Source organism: Colossoma macropomum, unplaced genomic scaffold, assembly GCF_904425465.1.
Source record: "Colossoma macropomum unplaced genomic scaffold, Colossoma_macropomum, whole genome shotgun sequence".
NCBI classification, from domain to species: domain Eukaryota; kingdom Metazoa; phylum Chordata; class Actinopteri; order Characiformes; family Serrasalmidae; genus Colossoma; species Colossoma macropomum.
In genome coordinates this window covers 103,586-121,036 of record NW_023494821.1, presented here as the reverse complement: position 1 = coordinate 121,036, position 17,451 = coordinate 103,586, and the positions used below count along the sequence as shown (strand labels likewise).

Here is a 17,451-nt window from a genome sequence, read left to right as displayed (position 1 = left end):
TAAAGTGAAAGTCCTTTTGGAGGCTTGGTGGCCACTGGCTAGGGTATAAATATGCAATGTATATGGTGCCATCTTGAGGACTGAGACAGTAATTACTAGTGAAAAAAAATAGCTTCTTGTGGGTAACCGAAAGTAAAAGACGTTGCAAATGCCTACTCCTAGACTCTGATCCTATCTGCAGCCCTGTCCAGTCCACTTGCACTGCACAGTTGTCCTAAATCACAACATTTGCTAATCATGAAGTCCTTATTGACCTGAATCAGATGTGTTAGATGAGGAAAAGATTAAATTGTGCAATGCAAAGCAGGTGGGACCTGCTGGGCTGGACGTGGGCAAAAACTGACAAGCAATGACTGGGCCTGAAAAGGGGGTATAGGACACTGTTTCTCAAATCTGGTCCTGGAGCCCCACTTCCCTGCACTCAACCCATCTGATCCAACTAGTCAGCTCATTAACAGCTCATTATTGAGTTAAAGTCAGGGAAAGCACTAAAAATGTACAGGACAGTGGGCCTCCATGACCATGGTTGAAAAACACTGGTATAGGGGATGGTTTACGACAGGGCTGCCCAAAGTATGACCCACAGGCTAAAGATGGCCTATAAGAACATTTGATGTGGTTTGATTAGGAAAGCTACCCCAAGTTACCCCCCATCAAATGAAAGAATAAACATTTTGTATTCTGTATAAAATTTATTAAATTCTCATTTTCTTTTTAAGATTAAGTGACCCTTATTAGTTCCACAAAGGGGAAATTTGACCTCCACATTTTACCCATCTATGTAGTGAAACACCACATACACACTAGTGAACACACACACTAGGGGCAGTGAGCACACTTGCCCGGAGCGGTGGGCAGCCCTATCCGCAGCACCCAGGGAGCAGTTGGGGGTTAGGTGCCTTGCTCAAGGGTACCTCAGTCACCTACTGTCGGCTCAGGGGATCGAACAGCGACAAGAACTATATTTTGAGATATTTTACTAACAAAACATAGTGTAATGTTATCAAATACATTTTTAAAACTCTGTTTGAAACCTGCCTACCTTTTTTACTTATATATAGTTTCGGCCCTCAGCCTCCCAAAAACACCGAGCCCCCCAGAACAAAAAATGTTGGGCTTTAAGACATCAGGATAATCCTCTAAATTGTGGTCATGACTCACTCCAAGGAATGGTCCTCTTCCAATGACAGTCTCTCCGTAAGGCAGGTCAATGGGTTGGCCTCCATCCACTTGCTCCAACTCAAACCCCGGCATTCTGAGTATGGAAAGGATGCATTAACAACTGCACCAGCCAGCATACATTAATTAAACATTCACGCAATGCCAGATTTCACAGTCTGACACAGCAGAACTCCAACAGAGTTCTGTGCAATGGCCTATTCAGCAGTTCAGCAGCATGCAGCATATATGGCTGTGTCTCTAATGGACAGCTCTATGTGTACAGCTTATCTTTAAGGAATGACTGGCTGTGGCGCGCAGCCTTAACAGCTTATTGGATTCTTGAGCTCTCTTTGTATAAATATACACAAGCAGCCGATACATTTCCGAGACTGGCAGCTATCGCTAACTAAAGTGGCATAAAAAGACTCTTATGCGAGCCACACACCTGGTGGGTCCCTTGGGTAAAGTTACATGTACTTCCACAAAACAAACCCCGTCCACATCGTGCACGCCCTCGCAGAAACTTCCGCGTGCAAAAGCGGGATACGGAGCATGCGCAGTATGCAATTTTCAAACAAGGCCGCTGAACAAGCGACGGGTAATCTTATTTATTTATTTTTTTCGCAGAAATCATTAATTGTTTTTTCTTCAATTTTTTAAAATGTATTGGGGTTAGGAAAATGAAAAACAATAAATAGAATGTAAGGAAATATTGTTTTGCACAGTCACGCAAAGCACCCGCGCATGCGCAGTGGGGATGGGCGTTGTAGTGACGCCATCGCTGTAAATAAACAATACTCGCAGGCATTTAAACGGTCGGCCGTCAGGAGAGAGAGGGAAGGGAGGAAAGGGGAGCGGAGCTCGGAGAAAATCGGGTAAAGCTTGTGATTTTGGATCATTGTTCACACTTGATCGATTATATGACACATGATTCGTATGCGCTGCTTTACATAAAGATAAGTCATGGCTTGTTTGGCTTGTTTGCTAGCTAAGTAGCTTATTCGCCAGCTTCTTGTTCGAATTTTCCCGTTCCACCTTAAATGGTGCAGCAGTTACATTCTGAACCATTTAAGGTGGAACGGGAAAATTGAAAAAAAAGAAGCTGGTGAACAGGAAACCAACTTCAACCTCGTTGTAAGGGACGTTATTACCGATCATTTCCTCTAGTTTTCTTTAAAATGCACCCGTAATCCGTGATGAAGAAAGCATGTTTTTGGCATACCTGCTCTTTCTGCTGTGTAGATACAGCTGATGGAAACATACAACAGTGAAAGTGTAAAGACACCTCAGCACTAACTGAAGCACTGAAACCGAAAGTAAGTGGACTTGCACTGCAGTTCAGCTCATAGACAGAGGTGGTGTGGGGGGTACATACATCATCTAAATCGCTTATCCGTCTGGGTCGCGGTGGGGTGCTGGAGCCTATCCCAGCAGTCATTGGGCGGAAGGCAGGATACACCCTGGATAGGTCGCCAGTCCATCGCAGGGCAGACAGACAGACACATTCACACTTAGGGGCAATTTTAGCATCTCCAATCAGCCTGACTGCGGGAGGAAACCCACGCAGACACGGGGAGAACATGCAAAGTCCACACAGAAATGACCCTGGTCGCCCGGCCGGGAATCGAACCCAGGCCCTTCTTGCTGTGAGGCGTCAGCGCTACCCACTGAACCACCGTGCCGCCCGTGTGGGGAGTAATTCGTGTCAAAATGGAAAGCAATCACTTCAGAGGAAAAACGTCAAATGTACGGAGCCCCACTGGTGACATCCTGTATAAATAAAAATAATGCGTGGCTACGACTTAGTAAAGCGTGGGAACGAGATCCTAATCCGTGGCCACGACTTAGTAAGCCGTGATCTCGTTCCCACGCCTTTACTAAGTCGTGGCCACGACTTAATCATCTCATTCCCACGCCTTACTAAGTCGTGGCCACGCATTAGGATCTCGTTCCCAAGCATTAATAAGGCGTGGCCACGCATTATTTTTATTTATACAGGATGTCACCAGCGGAGCTCCGTAGGAAATGTAATGCACTCAGGACATTTATTCTCCACAGTGAGGTGCCGAATACGTGCCAAAAGGAAAACCAAACCCTCTGTTACATTGAGTTAGCCCCGCTTTACCTCTTTACTGAAAAAAAAAAAAGAAATGCTGAATCTCATGCCAGAACTGAATACAGTCTGCCTGTAAATGTAAAAAAGCATGAATATATTGTTCTGTGCAGTACTGAAAACAACGTTAAATCAATGTAATGGATCTTTTACTTTTAATTTCCTGCGTGTTACTGTTCAAATGCAATCTCATGTGTGCGTTGCATTTCACTGTTGTAGCTGCATTTCAGTTAACTGATCATCACATTGATTTATCAGTCTACTCAGGCTTTAGCGGAGCTCAGTAACACTGAGATTAATAACTGATCATCACATTGATTTATCAGTCCACTCAGGCTTTAGCAGAGCTCAGTAACACTGAGATTAATAACTGATCATCACATTGATTTATCAGTCTACTCAGGCTTTAGCAGAGCTCAGTAACACTGAGATTAATAACGGATCATCACACTGATTTATCAGTCTATTCAGGTTTTATCAGAGCTCAGTAACACTGAGATTAATAACTGATAACATTGATTTATCAGTCTATTCAGGTTTTTTCAGAGCTCAGTAACACAGATTAATAACTGATCATCACGTTGATATATTAGTCTACTCAGGCTTTAGCAGAGATCAGTAACAGTGAGATTTGTAACTGATCATCACATTGTTTTATCAGCCTACTCAGGCTTTAGCAGGAACTTCAGTGTTTGTAAAGAACCTAAAGATCCTCTTTGGAGTTCATCAAATAAGCTGATTTTAAAATAGTAAATAAAACAAGCACTGATGGTGTTTCTTTTGAAGATTGTAGGTTCTATAATTTTAAATTTCTGCCTAATTAATTGATTGAGCTGTAAACAAAGTCATTCAGAGTGGTTTGATGTGAAATGCTCTGATCTACAGAAATAATGAGTCAGAATTGTTCACAGTGGAGGTTTTGGGAACCAGATGTCTGAAGAGTTTAATGCCTCTAAAAGCTCCAGGTTGTGACATGACATGGTTATGAATATGCTGCTTGATGCCTGAGAGATTGTTTTGATATATGGTTTTGGCATTTTATACTCCATTTACTGTATGGTAGAGAGATACATGTATGTTTTACCACTATTTTAGCATTATCAACTTTACGTATTGTAAAGAAATCCTAAGTTTTAAGTCAGTAAGTTTCTCTACAATGAGCCATTTTACAGCAAACCACTCTGAATGACTTTGTTTACATCTTACTCATTAAATTATGCAGAATATTTAAACAATGTATGGAATTCCTCTATGTGCATGTGCTCCATTACCTTTTGCAACTGCTATCTTTCTAGCATGTTTCTGAACATGATAGGGTTTGTGTTAACACTTTGTGCATTACTTTTGTTTTGCTAAATTCAAATGTGATTACGTTACAGCAATTTTCATTACATAGTGAGTTCATACTGTGAATTACATTTACATTCAATTTACATTCTGTGTCGACAGCTTTGAGCCTGCACATCTGCATTCCTTCTGCACCCCTTTTTTATTGTTTAGAAATGACAAAAATGTAAAAAATGGTTTCATTCTGCAAAAAAGACTATACACCACAGTAACTTTCAGTCAAATTCAGAATCTGCAGAATTTCTTCACTCAATGAGATCCGAGTGAGAAATAATTAATATTGACAGACACCATGTTTTTGTTATCACTGGTGATGCTTTACATCATATCTGCTTGTTTATTGAAACAGAGGCAGTACAGAACTGGAGAGCTGAGGGATGCTGAGAGAGCATGTCTCTAGAAGGAACAGCGACGCCTGGGCTTTCTGTAAAAGAAGCCCCATCCTGATCTCCCAGCAGAACTTCACAGAGACGCTGCCCACAGAGATGAGCGTGCGAATCTTCAGCGAGCTGGACCTGAGGAGCCTGTGCCACGCCTCACTTACCTGCAAGCAATGGAACAACATTATCGAGGGCAGTGACCACCTCTGGAGGAGCCACTGTCTGAGCGTACTGGCTGTGTGTCGCAGAGAGGTGGACGGGGACAGACAAGACGGACTTTCTTGGAAGGTTGGTCACTCCGAGAGATTTGTGCAGTGAGGTGCTGTACTCTAAGGAGCATTCTGGCTGGCTAAAAACAATTCCTCTGTCAAAATACCATTTACAGTCAGAGTTTTATCAATCAGAGGTGGACAGAGTGGCCTAAACCCAAACTCAATTAAAAGTGTAGTTACTTACTGTTACTAACTAAAATAAACAACTTGAATAGAAGTACACCATATGTCCAAAAGTATCCAGACACTCCTTCTTGTTAGTGAAATTAGCTACTTTAAGGTGCACTCATCACCGTAGGTCACCATGTCCAGTGCCAAGCTTTGGCTAGAGGGGTATAAAGCCCCCCAGAGTTGGGCTGTGGAGCAGTAGAACTGCATCTCTGGAGTGATGGAGCTCCATACAATACCTTTGGGATGAGTTGGAGCAATCCAGAACTGATCATCCAACATCAGCACCTGACCTCACTCATGCTCTTGTGATTGAATGAAATCAAATCCTCACAGCAATGTTCCAACAATGTTCTAGTGTAAAGCCTTTACAGAAGACTCTTTATTAATAGCCTTGATAACAAAAGAAATGTTGGATTAGCATGTGTCTATAAACCAGGTCAACGAGGTAAGAGGTTCAGCATGTTCAGCGTTAGAATGCTGCTTATCTCATTTTATTGAACCTGGCTAATCAACACGCATCAACATTTAGTGTGAATCCTCTGCTGGTAAAGACGCTGGCATGGAAATTACTCTGTATTGATGTACCACGCCTTGCATGTGTCTCTCTGCAATTAATGTACATTATTTTAAAAATACATTTTAGGCCACACTGTCATCTCAAAACTATTACAAAGTAATGTTTCATCATCAGGCAATTTATTCATAAGCATTTCATGCACTGACTTTCTGTGAAGGAGCTTTTAGAGGCATTAATCTCTTGAGACGTCTGGTTCCTATCACTACCACTTGGAACAATCCTGACTCTTAAGTTTCTCTAGAACAAAGCATCTCACAACAGACCACTCTGAATGACTTTGTTTACACCTCAATCATTTAATCATACAGACATTTTAAAAAAATTGGTGGAATTCACTTTCAAGACTAAATATGAAAATGGCTGGATTGGTACAGTATACACTGAAAATCAAATCAAATATGATTTTAAGCTTAATGTAATAAACTAACATAAGTCTAAAACAAGATACTGAGTGACACAGACGTCTGTTACTTCTTAGCTACATTGGCCTCGTAGCTCCAGTGCAAAACTAAAGAAGCAAACACCAAGTATGTCTTGGCTGATCACTACATTTGGGATAAGATGACATGTGATTTGTTTATTTTCCAGTGAGCAATTCCTTTAATGTTCTTAGCTGGAGTTCATGAGTTTTTTTGACTTTCTCCCAGGTGACTCTGGTGCGGAACTACCAGAAGGGCTGCGTGAAGAAAAGATGGTTAAAGGGCCGCTATAGCAATATCTGCTGTGCTGAGGATCTTCCACCAAACAGCATGTGTCCTCTAGACGTGGAGACATGGGGGGAGATCCTGGAGGCTGAGCTGGAGCGATAGACACAAGAGACTTTTAGGGTGAGGGTAAAAGACTGAAATACTGTCAGGACTCCCTCCTGAGAGCAATTACGCCTGAAACACTTGGTCATTCATTTAATGTAATGACATTTTGACATTGTTAAGAACATTTTTGTAATCAGTGTTCAACCATGCTTGATGAATGTCACAACTGATGTATGTTGGTGTCAGCTATGTTGTTCACCAATATAGGGCCCAGTTAATTTATTGTTATTTCTATAAGGACAATGACATGAGGCCTTTAGTCGGACAATGACTAATTGACGCATTGTCAGAAAATAGTAATGTAATTGTAAATCATACTTTTACAAATGGAATAAGGACAGTACCATTTTAGATTTTGTTTCTCCAATTAAGAAAATAGCATTTTTAAGTGTTTGATTTTAAATCTATACTTGAGGCTTAAAAAGTGAATGTTTGTGTGCTGTTAATTTAAATCCTGGAATATAAAGACTTTTATTCTGACATTATTCTTTAAAACACGTTATTTAAAAATATATGACCTGTATGTTAATTTATGTTCAATTTCATTTGAACAGCCGCCTTATTTTTTTCATGAAATCAGTGTTTCAACTCTTAGTACCCTTATTGGTTACTACATGAAACACTGTAATAAAACATACGAGTTGAAATGCTGAATACACAGATGTGTTTTATTACAACACTGTAATTACACATGATTATTTTCTTATTGTCCTTACTTTTCACTATTAACAGAGCAAAAGTTACTTCTACTTTTACTAAAGCAAAAGAGTTGTACTCTATGTAGATGTTGTGCTCAGTGTAATGGCTATAAGGAACCACCAGCGCAATCCATGTACTGTGTCTTGAAAGGGGAATTCCACCATTTATGCAGAATTTCTGCATAATTCCTTTGCTGAGGTGTAAAGAGTGGTTTGATGAAGTGGTTGGAACTTACATACTCAGATATCTTTAGAGTGGTGGTGATAGGAACCAGGGGTTGTGACATCTACATCAAAAATATAGCCATTTTATTTACTGTCCAGAATGACCAGTGACCCTAAATGTGTCTTCTAAGTTTTCATATGTAATGTTGATAATGGTAAAATAGTGGTAAATCTGAAAAAACAAAAATTGGCTTTGGGGACCATTTTACCTCGCAGTGCCCTGCATATACCTCTCCACGATAAATGCATTTTAAAATATACATTGTAGGCCATCACTTTTTCTCAAAACTATTGTAAAGTAATGTTTCAGACTTCAGGCAGGGTGTTTCTAACCATTTCATTATATAGTTTGCTATGAGGAAGCTTTTAGAGGCATTGAAATCTGGGGACGCCTGCTTCTCATCACCTGCTGTGAACAATTGTGACTTAGTAAGTTTTTTAGAATGCTGCATTTCACATCAAACCCCTGAACATCTTTGTTTACATCTTAACTATTCATTTATGCAGAATTTTCATGTTTCATGACAGAAATGACCGTCTGTGAGGCCTTCAGGCTGTTCATTAGCTGTGAAAGAGAATAACAGACGTAGCCTTGAACAATATTGGCCTTCTTGTTGAGGTGCATGCATCATAGGGAGTTATAGAAAAGACACACAGGCTAACACAGTATTCACTAGACCTGGGTCCTGTCTCATGAAGCATGTTCAGCTAAGACAGAGTTCCAGATTAAGGAACAAATGCAACCGCTGTTACTCGTTTTGATGATGCTAGTTAACAACTTTATTTGTTGTCTAAATAGTATGTCAAAATAGTACACCAGCAGCAGGAATACATTCATTAGCACAGTAGTACATATGTATAGTATAGTAGAGTCTATAGTCTATAGTAGAGTATGTGGTTTTTGATGCAGCTTGTGATTAATTCCAGTGCTCATGCATGAAAGCATTTCTGTTGAACATCCAGTCATGTGAAACATGGAGAGGAAAAACAAGAAATCATACCATGAAATAGGAATAAAGCATCTAGAAAAGTGCATTTTCGAAAGAAAATGCAGCGATTGCGCAGTTTAAGCTTGCTAAAATGTAGCTAGGCAGTTGCTATGGTATTCCAAGTGGTTGCTAGGGTGTTGCTAGGTGGTTACTATGGTATTCCAGATGGTTGCTAATATGATTTTAGGTGGTTGCTATGGTGTCCTAAGTGGTTGTTGCTAGAGTGTTGCTAGGTGGTTGCTATGGTATCCCAGACGGTTGCTAATATTATGCTAGCTGGTTGCTGTGGTGTCCCAAGTGGTTGCCAGGATGTTGCTAAGTGGTTGCAACCATACCGCAGGTGGTTGTTTGGGCTATTCCAGTGGTTGAATTGGTATTCCAGGTGGTTGGTAGGTGGTTGCTGATGGTTGCTATGATATAGGGTGTTCCAAATGGACTTTGCAACACCCTATACCTTTTGCTCCCCATTCATTTCTATGGGAAGAAAAATAGTCATTTAATGATGATTGCATGAAAACCAACATCTGATCAAAAATCTATATACAAACAGAACATCCTGATCAGACCGAACATTCTGGAGTGGAATGGTGTCGATATCTCAAGAAGAAGAAGATAAATAAATAAAATAACAGTGCAGTCAGTAATTATAACGGCAAAACTCAACATCATCACTGCTATTATGTTAATGGTGTTGATTTTAGCTATAATAATTGCATTTTAGTCTTATATTTTCCATAGAGAAAAGCCCAGAGTTCCTTATTTGGGAATGACACCTTTTACAAAATGAGGCACATCCTCGGAAAGGGCAAGTACAAACCTACACCACCTGCTGGTTGTTTTTGAAGCACTTTGATTCGACAATCATCACAGGGATATTTTTGATAACAATGATAAAAAGCACATTTAAAATCGCTTAAAGCACCTCTGTGAGTCATTGTGCGACCATAAAAGCACAGTAGCTACGAATGCAAGTTAATAGCAAATCATTTAATGGCTGAGCCACATTAGTGTGAACATTAAAATAATTGAACTACAATTCCCAGCGCTTGGTTCTGGCTCCGCTTCGTGGGACGTACGAACGTGATGTCATCCACGCAACAGACTTTGTAGTCCGTTAAGGGGTAGCGTTGGTTTTTCTCTTTTACAGGGAATTAAGGATTTGGGACACTGACACTGTTGAATATAACTGAGTAATATGGGTGGCGTTACTCGGTGTTGTACAACTCTTAATGTGCAATTCATTGTTAACCTGCGTTTTGATTGCAAACAGCAGGGGGCGATCTGTCCGCTCTACTTTCCTTTTGAGTTTTGCAAGTAACGATACATGAAATAACACGGAGGCGTCACTCTTTTTGCGTGTTTTCACGTTATTTTTTAATCACAATTAATCCATTTAAGCAGTGAAACGTAAACAAAACGTCATAAAACATTACGTCAAAGAATGTTGTGACCAGAGAAACCGCCACGTTCTGAAGAGCTGGTGGGAAAATTCAGCGAGTTCAGCCGGTTCGGGTCCTCCGTTCACAGACAGACACAGGTGGGTCAGCTAGACTAAACCATCGTCCAGGAAAATGTTGCTACTTAAGTGAAAGCGACTCAATGAGATGTAAAAGAAGCTACAAAAGATGCTTAAGTTATTAGTAGCAACAGGTCCAAAAAACTCCTCAGGTATAATTTGTTATTCTTCTCTTTTTGGGATCCTTTTGGTCGAAAATAAAAAATAAAATGGTCACAGTGACAGCATAGCAGTCCAAGAATGAAACCAAGAATGAAATTTAACCAGAAAAGACTTAGAAACTAAAGGCTGAAGTGAATGGCTGAACCTCTTTCCTCATGCTACTCCTGAGTACAACTAAAGTATTATTTAACCTGAACATTTGGAGTAATTGAGTACTGTTGGGTGATTTACCACCACGTTATTGAAATAAGAATATATGGAACTAGAAATGTATGAAAAACACCCATTCATAATTTCTGTGATGCAATATATCCCAAAACTAAAAAGAGAAGACCACACATTGGATAGCAAAAGTGAAAGAAGATTGTAAAATTTAATACGAAAAATATTTTTCAGAATTACAGGAATGGATAGATAAAAATGGAGAAAAATGATCTCAGCAGGTTAACATGTTCACACAAACGCACATAACTTCTTACACAAAGGCTGAACTAAGCTTAAAGAAAGTAAGCAGGCCAAAACTCTAAAGGGAGAGAGAGGGAGAGAGAGAGAGAGAGAGTGTGGTGGAGGTGAGAGCACCTATAGGTGTCTTCCCCATCTAACACAGACTTTGTCAAAACACTTATAGCTTTACGCCAGGGGTGTCCAGTCTCACACTCAAAGGGCCGGTCTCTCCCTCTCTCCCTCTCTCTCTCTCTCTCTCTCTCTCTCTGCCTCTCCCTTTAGAGTTTTGGCCTGCAGGTTTTCATTGCAGGAGCACACATGATCAGTTGTTTAAACTCTGACTGATAAAACGAGTGGAATCAGGTGGGCTCTTCTTGTTTGGCACAAAAACCTGCACCCACACCGGCCCTTTGCAGGTAAGATTGGACACCCCTGCTTTATGCAAATTACATGTACGATAGACTGTCTTCATATACAGTTGCTATGTAATAAACCTATTATAATGCAGGTTTGGGTTGACTCAGAAACTAAACTAAACACAGTGTCATTGGTGAGATTCAGTCAACAAAGACAGTGTCCATTGTGCGCATCTTAATGATGTCAGCAGAAGTTGCTCTGATTCAGGCTCGAGGCCTGAAGGTTTCCGAATGGTCCCTTTCAGTAGTCCTATTCTATAAAAAGATTTAGATTTGATTATGGGAGATAATCTACATCCCTTCAGTACCATGCTATCAAAGTGTCAACCTATACTGAACTACAATGAACTGAGTAAATATAACTTACTCCTCCCTTCTGTTCACATGCTAGTCATTTCAGCTAGAGGACCACGAGCATATCTAACACCGCCATTTCATTTTTATTTAAGCAAATGAATTAGCAGTACAAGCCTAGATAACTAGCTGAAAGAAGGTAATTGCTATAAATAAAATGAGCTGTACACATCCTTACCTCAGCATCAGTAACACTGACTGACTTTCTCTGTTCAGAATAAGACTCATTCTCCATCAGTCTGCTGACCACAGCCACAAAGCATGGTGCGTCTGAATTTCGGGTACTTGTTTCTGAGGTACCTGATGATACTCCTCAGTGGTGTAATACTGGTAAGTAAAGTCATGTTGGCCATCTTGCTGATGACATGCACAAGTGGTTCCCATTAAGAATGTCTGATCACCACTAATTTTCTTTTAGTTATTCCAAAGCTAGAATCCCAATGCCAGTCATTCTAAAAGTCATACTATACAAATAGAAATGAAAAAGATGGTTGTGATTTCAACAGTGAACACCAGTAAATGTGGACATCAGAAAGTGTATTTGAAAACCTTTGCATTAGTGTTATCTGCCATTGATCTGCCATTGCAGCAGAGCGTTCACTCTGTCTCACTCCTGCACCATCTGTCTTTAAGAGGAGTGCAGGGAAAAGGCATCAGGAAAAGTGGTTCCTACACAGTTTTCCTACATAGTTACGTACAACAATCATGTTGTTTCAGCATTGAATACATATTTGATACAATGTACTGATTATTAGTTAAAAAAAATCAATATTTTCAGATGAGGATCAGTTCTCAAAGGGAAATGTTAAGATTAGAAGTGTAGATGCTTCAGTTTTAATCCACCCAACTCATACCAGATTATTTAAAGTGGACACGTTCTGCATAATTATATTATTAATACACTGCCAAAGTCATTCAGAGTGTTTTACTGTGAAATAATCAGCTCCAGAGAAACTTAATGGTTTGCAAAATGGGCAATAGGAACCAGACGTTCAAAATATTTAATGCCGCTAAAAGCCAGATCAGAGAAAGCTTTTACACACAATGGTTATGAATGTTACCTGATGGCTGAGACTTTGTTTTCCAATAGTTTTCACATAAGATGCATTTTTTTAAAAATGCTCATTGCAATGCAACTGGTTTTGAAGAGCAGGAACACTGCAGTATTAATATATGCTAATTATTTTTATTATTTTAGAGCTTTTGATATTCTCTCATAGATACAGTATACAAATACATTTATTTATGGACCATAAATTTTGCATTTTGTGTTTTTTATTTCAAAAATAAAAAGAAGTAGAAGATAGTCTGGGTCCCTGGGGGTCATGATATGTACAAATATAGCCATTTTATTCACCATCCAAGATGACAGATTTAATCTGCCTTCTGAGCTTTTGAGTAAAAAAGCAGAGCAGAACAGCCAGCATGCTAGAGTGATGTAGAAAGTGACAGGAGGCTGATAAACAGGGTATGCTTTGCTGTCCTGGTCTAGATCAGCGGATTAGTCCTGTTCTGCCTGGGGATCTGGATCAAATATGGTGCTGCATCCTTCATCGAGGTGATGGGCTCGTTTTCCAGTCAGCTGCTGACCAGCAGCTACATCTGCATGGGAGTAGGTGGAGCTCTGTGTCTGCTCGGCTTGATCGGCTGTAGCGGAGCATGGACCCAAAACCGCTGGCTCATCTTACTAGTGAGAGAGAGACATTCATTCATTCATGCATGCCTTTATCCATGTATCCATTTATTAATTCGTTCACCAACTAATTTATCAAAACACTCAAACTTTATTCATCCAAAGTCACATCCAGTCACGTAATTTATTCATGAATTTATTTACTGATTATCAGAACTCTTACATTTATTTAACCAAATCACATCTCTAATGTATAATTAATTAATTAACCACTTCATTCATTCATTCATTCATTTAATTCACAGAGATTTTATTTATGTAAATCATATCTGATCAGAACAGTACATTTAGCTTACCCAGAATATCTGATTCATCCTTTCATCTGTTCATTTATTCATTTTTCTACACCATTAAATTTGATTCATCCAAAATAATTCATTCCTTCATTCATTAATTCATTCATTGACCAACTAATTTTTCAAATCCATCCAGTGTTATTCATCTAAAATCATTATTAATTCATTCATTAATCAATACATCAGTTTGGCTGTTCATCCACTTTTCACATCACTCTCTTCTCTCTGCAGTACTTCTTCATTGTGTCCATGATGTTCATTGGGCAGATTGTGGGCACCACTGTGGTCATACTTTACAAAGATGTGGTGAGCAAATCCCATCATGACTTTTTCACTACTCAAACAACTGTAGGACCACATAACAGAATCACAACACTGCATTAATTTTTCCAAACAGAGTGGCAAACTCTACACACCTACTCTTCACAATGTACACTTTGAGTGTAAGGCAAGACCTACATTAGTGCTGCTGTTAAGTTCATCCTGCTTCCAGGTGACCTCTATGATTCGAGAGGCCAGTAAGGAGTCACTGATGACGGCGTATATGGGGCCTGCAGCCACTGACCCCATCTCTAGAGCCTGGAACAGCATCATGATCGAAGTAAGACCTGCCCGTCGACTTTAGCACTTTAGTATGAGTTCTAAAACAATGGTTTTGGCACAGTGGTTTGATGTGGCACCTAAAAGCTTGACATCGTAACAGCAGCAGAACATTTTTTGGTGCTATATAGAACCATCTTCAAAAAGATTCTATATAGAACCATATAGAACACATGCTCCATCAATCTGAAGAACCATTTCACCACACCAAGAACTTATGGTTCTGAATAGAACCATTCCCTTTACTAAGGAAACCTTGAAGAACCGTCTTTTTAAGAGTGTACTTAAGCGATAGTTTTGTTGTGAGTTATAATGCGATGATTTCCATTTTTGTGTGTGCTGGTGTTGCAGTATAAGTGTTGTGGATTTGAGAGCTCCATCAACGACTTCAAGAGCTCCATATTCGGCACCAACACTGGGCTCCTGTACCCAAAGACCTGCTGCGTGGATATGAAGTCACCAGAATGTGATGGATTAGACACTACACCCAGCCTGGTCCATCAGCAGGTACTAATTTTGGAGAGAGAGATTTCATATCTAGTTTTATTTTATTCATTCAAAAGTTTGGAATCATTTGTCATTGTATAACTGCAATAATAACTTATACAATGTGGATATTGTAGGTAATATAGGTTTCATAAACTAGACATCTAGATGTATTTTGTTTCGTTCAATACTGTAAATATTTTAAGAACATGAAGTTTTTTTTAAATGATTAATAATATATTGTAATGATCTATTTGCAATAATTTTTGTCACAGTATCTGCTTTGAGTGTTTTCTAGTACAAGACATTCTGGACATTAATTTCATTAGAACTTTATTCTGGATATTTATTTTATTAGAACATCATCCTGGATGTTAATTTAAAAAAGAACTTCATTCTGATTATAAAATTTATTACAACTTCGTTCTGGATATTAATTGTATTAGAAAATCATTCTGAATATTCTTTTCATGAGAACTTCATTCCGATTTTATTAGAATTTCTTTCTGAATATTAAATTTGTCAGCATTTCAGTCCAGAAATTCATTTTCTGTGAACTTCTTTCTGGATATTAATTTTATTAGAACTTTTAAGACAGCTTTCTCTGTCTTTTTAGAAAGATCACTTGGGCTGTTTCATTGTCTAAAGTCATGGTTTCCTGTACGTATGTGAACACGCCAAATTAACTCAAACCCCTCGAAACAGCCCCAAAAACAAACAGTTCGTTTGAAGTTTGTTTTGTAGTTCGATTGTTTTGTGCCCTGTAAAAACAAAACGCCCTCAGTCTGCTTTTGCTTTGCTTTATGATGAAGACCTCGAGGCTTATCGTACGCATATAGCCACCGTGTTCCAGCACTTCAGCGGGTAAAAACTGACCACCAGGGATCATTTATAAGGTTCTACTCAGGATAATTTATTCCAATTTTGCACAGTGCACTTAGGCCAATCATTTCAGCGTGGCCAATAGGAGAACAGCTGGTAGGTCTGGTGGTTAGATTTATCAGAGAACACTGCCCACTGCGCACACCATGAGATGGTCTGAACAAGAAGTGGCCCAGAGTCCTCTTTATAGCTCACCTACATTGTGAACACAAAAAGAACTGAGGCCATTAGCAGTTGGTTCCCTTCCAGGTTCACTTTAACAAAACTCAGGTGGAGTCATTTAAAAAGAACTGTATGTGAAAACACCCTTAAACTCTGTTTCTCCTTCTCAGAGCTGCATGGTGAAGCTGATTGAGGTCATTAAGGATAAGAGCGTGATCATCAGCGCCATCGCAGCCACTGTGTGCATCATGCAGGTATGAACCCAGCTCAGCACACACAAATTTACTCTCTTACTTTAATTTATTTACATGTTTGTTTGTTTGTTCATGTGATTCACATAATGGTCCATATTACTATGAAGATGTATTCATTTGAATCTGTCCATATTACTATGAAGATGTATTCATTTGAATCTGTTCTATAATCCTGTACAAAGTGATTTACAGCTATGCGTCTTGGCAGTTTGTATGCTTTAGCTTGTAAATATACTATATAACTTTAATACATTAACAAGTAGTAAAAATATCTTGTTTTCAGTAAATTTATTGATGTTCCATTAGAAGAAGGTTTAGTTCATCTTCTTCATAATGCAGCTTCTCTGCATTGGTGATATCTGTTATTGTGCTTCCTTGAGGTTTGGAAATGGTGAAAGGAATTCTGACCATAATGAAAAATTTAACCATCACTATGTTTTAAACATTGCTACTCACATCCTACGGTGGTGCCACAATAGTCTTACAGGTACAACGGTAGTCACTGTAGATACCACGTTTAAGTCTGAGACCAAGACTGAGATATTTTTCATCTTGCACTATATATCATTTCATTTTGCACTAGTATGTCTGTATATACTATCTCATGGTGTTCATCTTTATGTCTTATTTATCTTTATTTTCTTTTTTATTTACGTCCTTGCTGTCAATACTAGAGCTGCTAGGTGGTTTTTAATTGTGTTTAAACAATGAAAATAAAGATCGATCTATCTATCTATCTATCTATCTATCTATCTATCTATCTGAATAATTCATTGTTGAATGATTCATGGTTCTGATTTGCAGTTGGCCTCCATGATCATTTCCGTGGTGCTGTTTGTGAGACTTGGAGTTGTTCTTTGCTGAGGCACAAACCCTACACACACCATTCACAACCTTACAACAACCACTCATTAATAAAACTCTTCAGCATAGAAAAACTAGTTTAGTTTTTTTTTATTAAAAATGAGTTGTGGACACTTTTTCATGAGATCAGTTCAGTTACTCCTGCTCCCTTTATAAAGTACATATATAAAACTGGGAGTGTCTGTGAAATCAATGCCTTGTCACTACAACTACTGTAAATACTGTAATTTTAGCAATAAATGTACAAATATATAAGTGTAATTTAGTTTTATAATATACATGCATTTCCTAATTTTCCTAATTTTTGTTTGGCAAAATACTCACTGATTAAAGTATAATTGGAATAATATTTTGTTGCTTCTAACTTCCATCAACTCAAAAAGACTGTCCCTATTGTAACACACCTACGTCACCTCATGAAGATCTTGATAATTACTCCACATGTAACGTCCAAAATTAATTAGTGAATTCAGCTACTTTAGGGTGCTCCCATTCCTGACACAAGCATTCAATTGCGCAGCTTGTATAATCTCCATAGAAAAGCATTAATCAACGGAATACGATCCTCTGTAACAGC

At 38.9% G+C, this 17,451-nt stretch overlaps 3 protein-coding genes across 7 annotated transcripts in view; 2 read left to right on the top strand and 1 right to left on the bottom strand.

Moving 5' to 3' along the window:
* aplf (aprataxin and PNKP like factor) overlaps positions 1 to 2,458 on the bottom strand; it is a 39,189-nt gene extending 36,731 nt beyond the window's left edge. For 3 of the 4 annotated variants that reach the window (XM_036560342.1, XM_036560345.1, XM_036560344.1), the window contains exons 1-2: positions 1,607 to 1,690; positions 1,162 to 1,255 (exon numbers count right to left, since the gene is read on the bottom strand). In XM_036560342.1, the coding sequence (XP_036416235.1) occupies positions 1,162 to 1,254 (93 nt within the window). In that variant the 5' untranslated portion in view covers position 1,255; positions 1,607 to 1,690. Of the gene's footprint in view, positions 1 to 1,161; positions 1,256 to 1,606; positions 1,691 to 2,383 lie in introns of those variants that run through there. The other variant, XM_036560343.1, reaches the window with a different exon arrangement.
* On the top strand, positions 1,938 to 7,480 carry LOC118800170 (F-box only protein 48). Of its 2 annotated transcripts, XM_036560347.1 has the most exons (4): positions 1,951 to 2,036; positions 2,404 to 2,477; positions 4,971 to 5,289; positions 6,669 to 7,480. In XM_036560347.1, exons 3-4 carry the CDS (start codon positions 4,999 to 5,001, stop codon positions 6,828 to 6,830), a joined length of 453 nt encoding a protein of 150 aa, XP_036416240.1. In that variant the 5' UTR covers positions 1,951 to 2,036; positions 2,404 to 2,477; positions 4,971 to 4,998; the 3' UTR covers positions 6,831 to 7,480. The 2 variants fall into 2 exon arrangements, with proteins under 2 accessions (XP_036416239.1, XP_036416240.1); XM_036560346.1 differs by lacking the exon at positions 2,404 to 2,477 and having other exon boundaries at positions 1,938 to 2,036; positions 6,669 to 7,409.
* A 4,389-nt stretch (positions 7,481 to 11,869) lies between these two features.
* LOC118800165 (tetraspanin-16-like) lies at positions 11,870 to 16,874 on the top strand. Its single transcript, XM_036560339.1, has 7 exons — positions 11,870 to 11,967; positions 13,130 to 13,327; positions 13,858 to 13,932; positions 14,120 to 14,227; positions 14,578 to 14,733; positions 15,927 to 16,010; positions 16,815 to 16,874. Exons 1-7 carry the CDS (start codon positions 11,899 to 11,901, stop codon positions 16,872 to 16,874), a joined length of 750 nt encoding a protein of 249 aa, XP_036416232.1. The 5' UTR covers positions 11,870 to 11,898.
* The last annotated feature ends 577 nt before the right edge of the window (positions 16,875 to 17,451 follow it).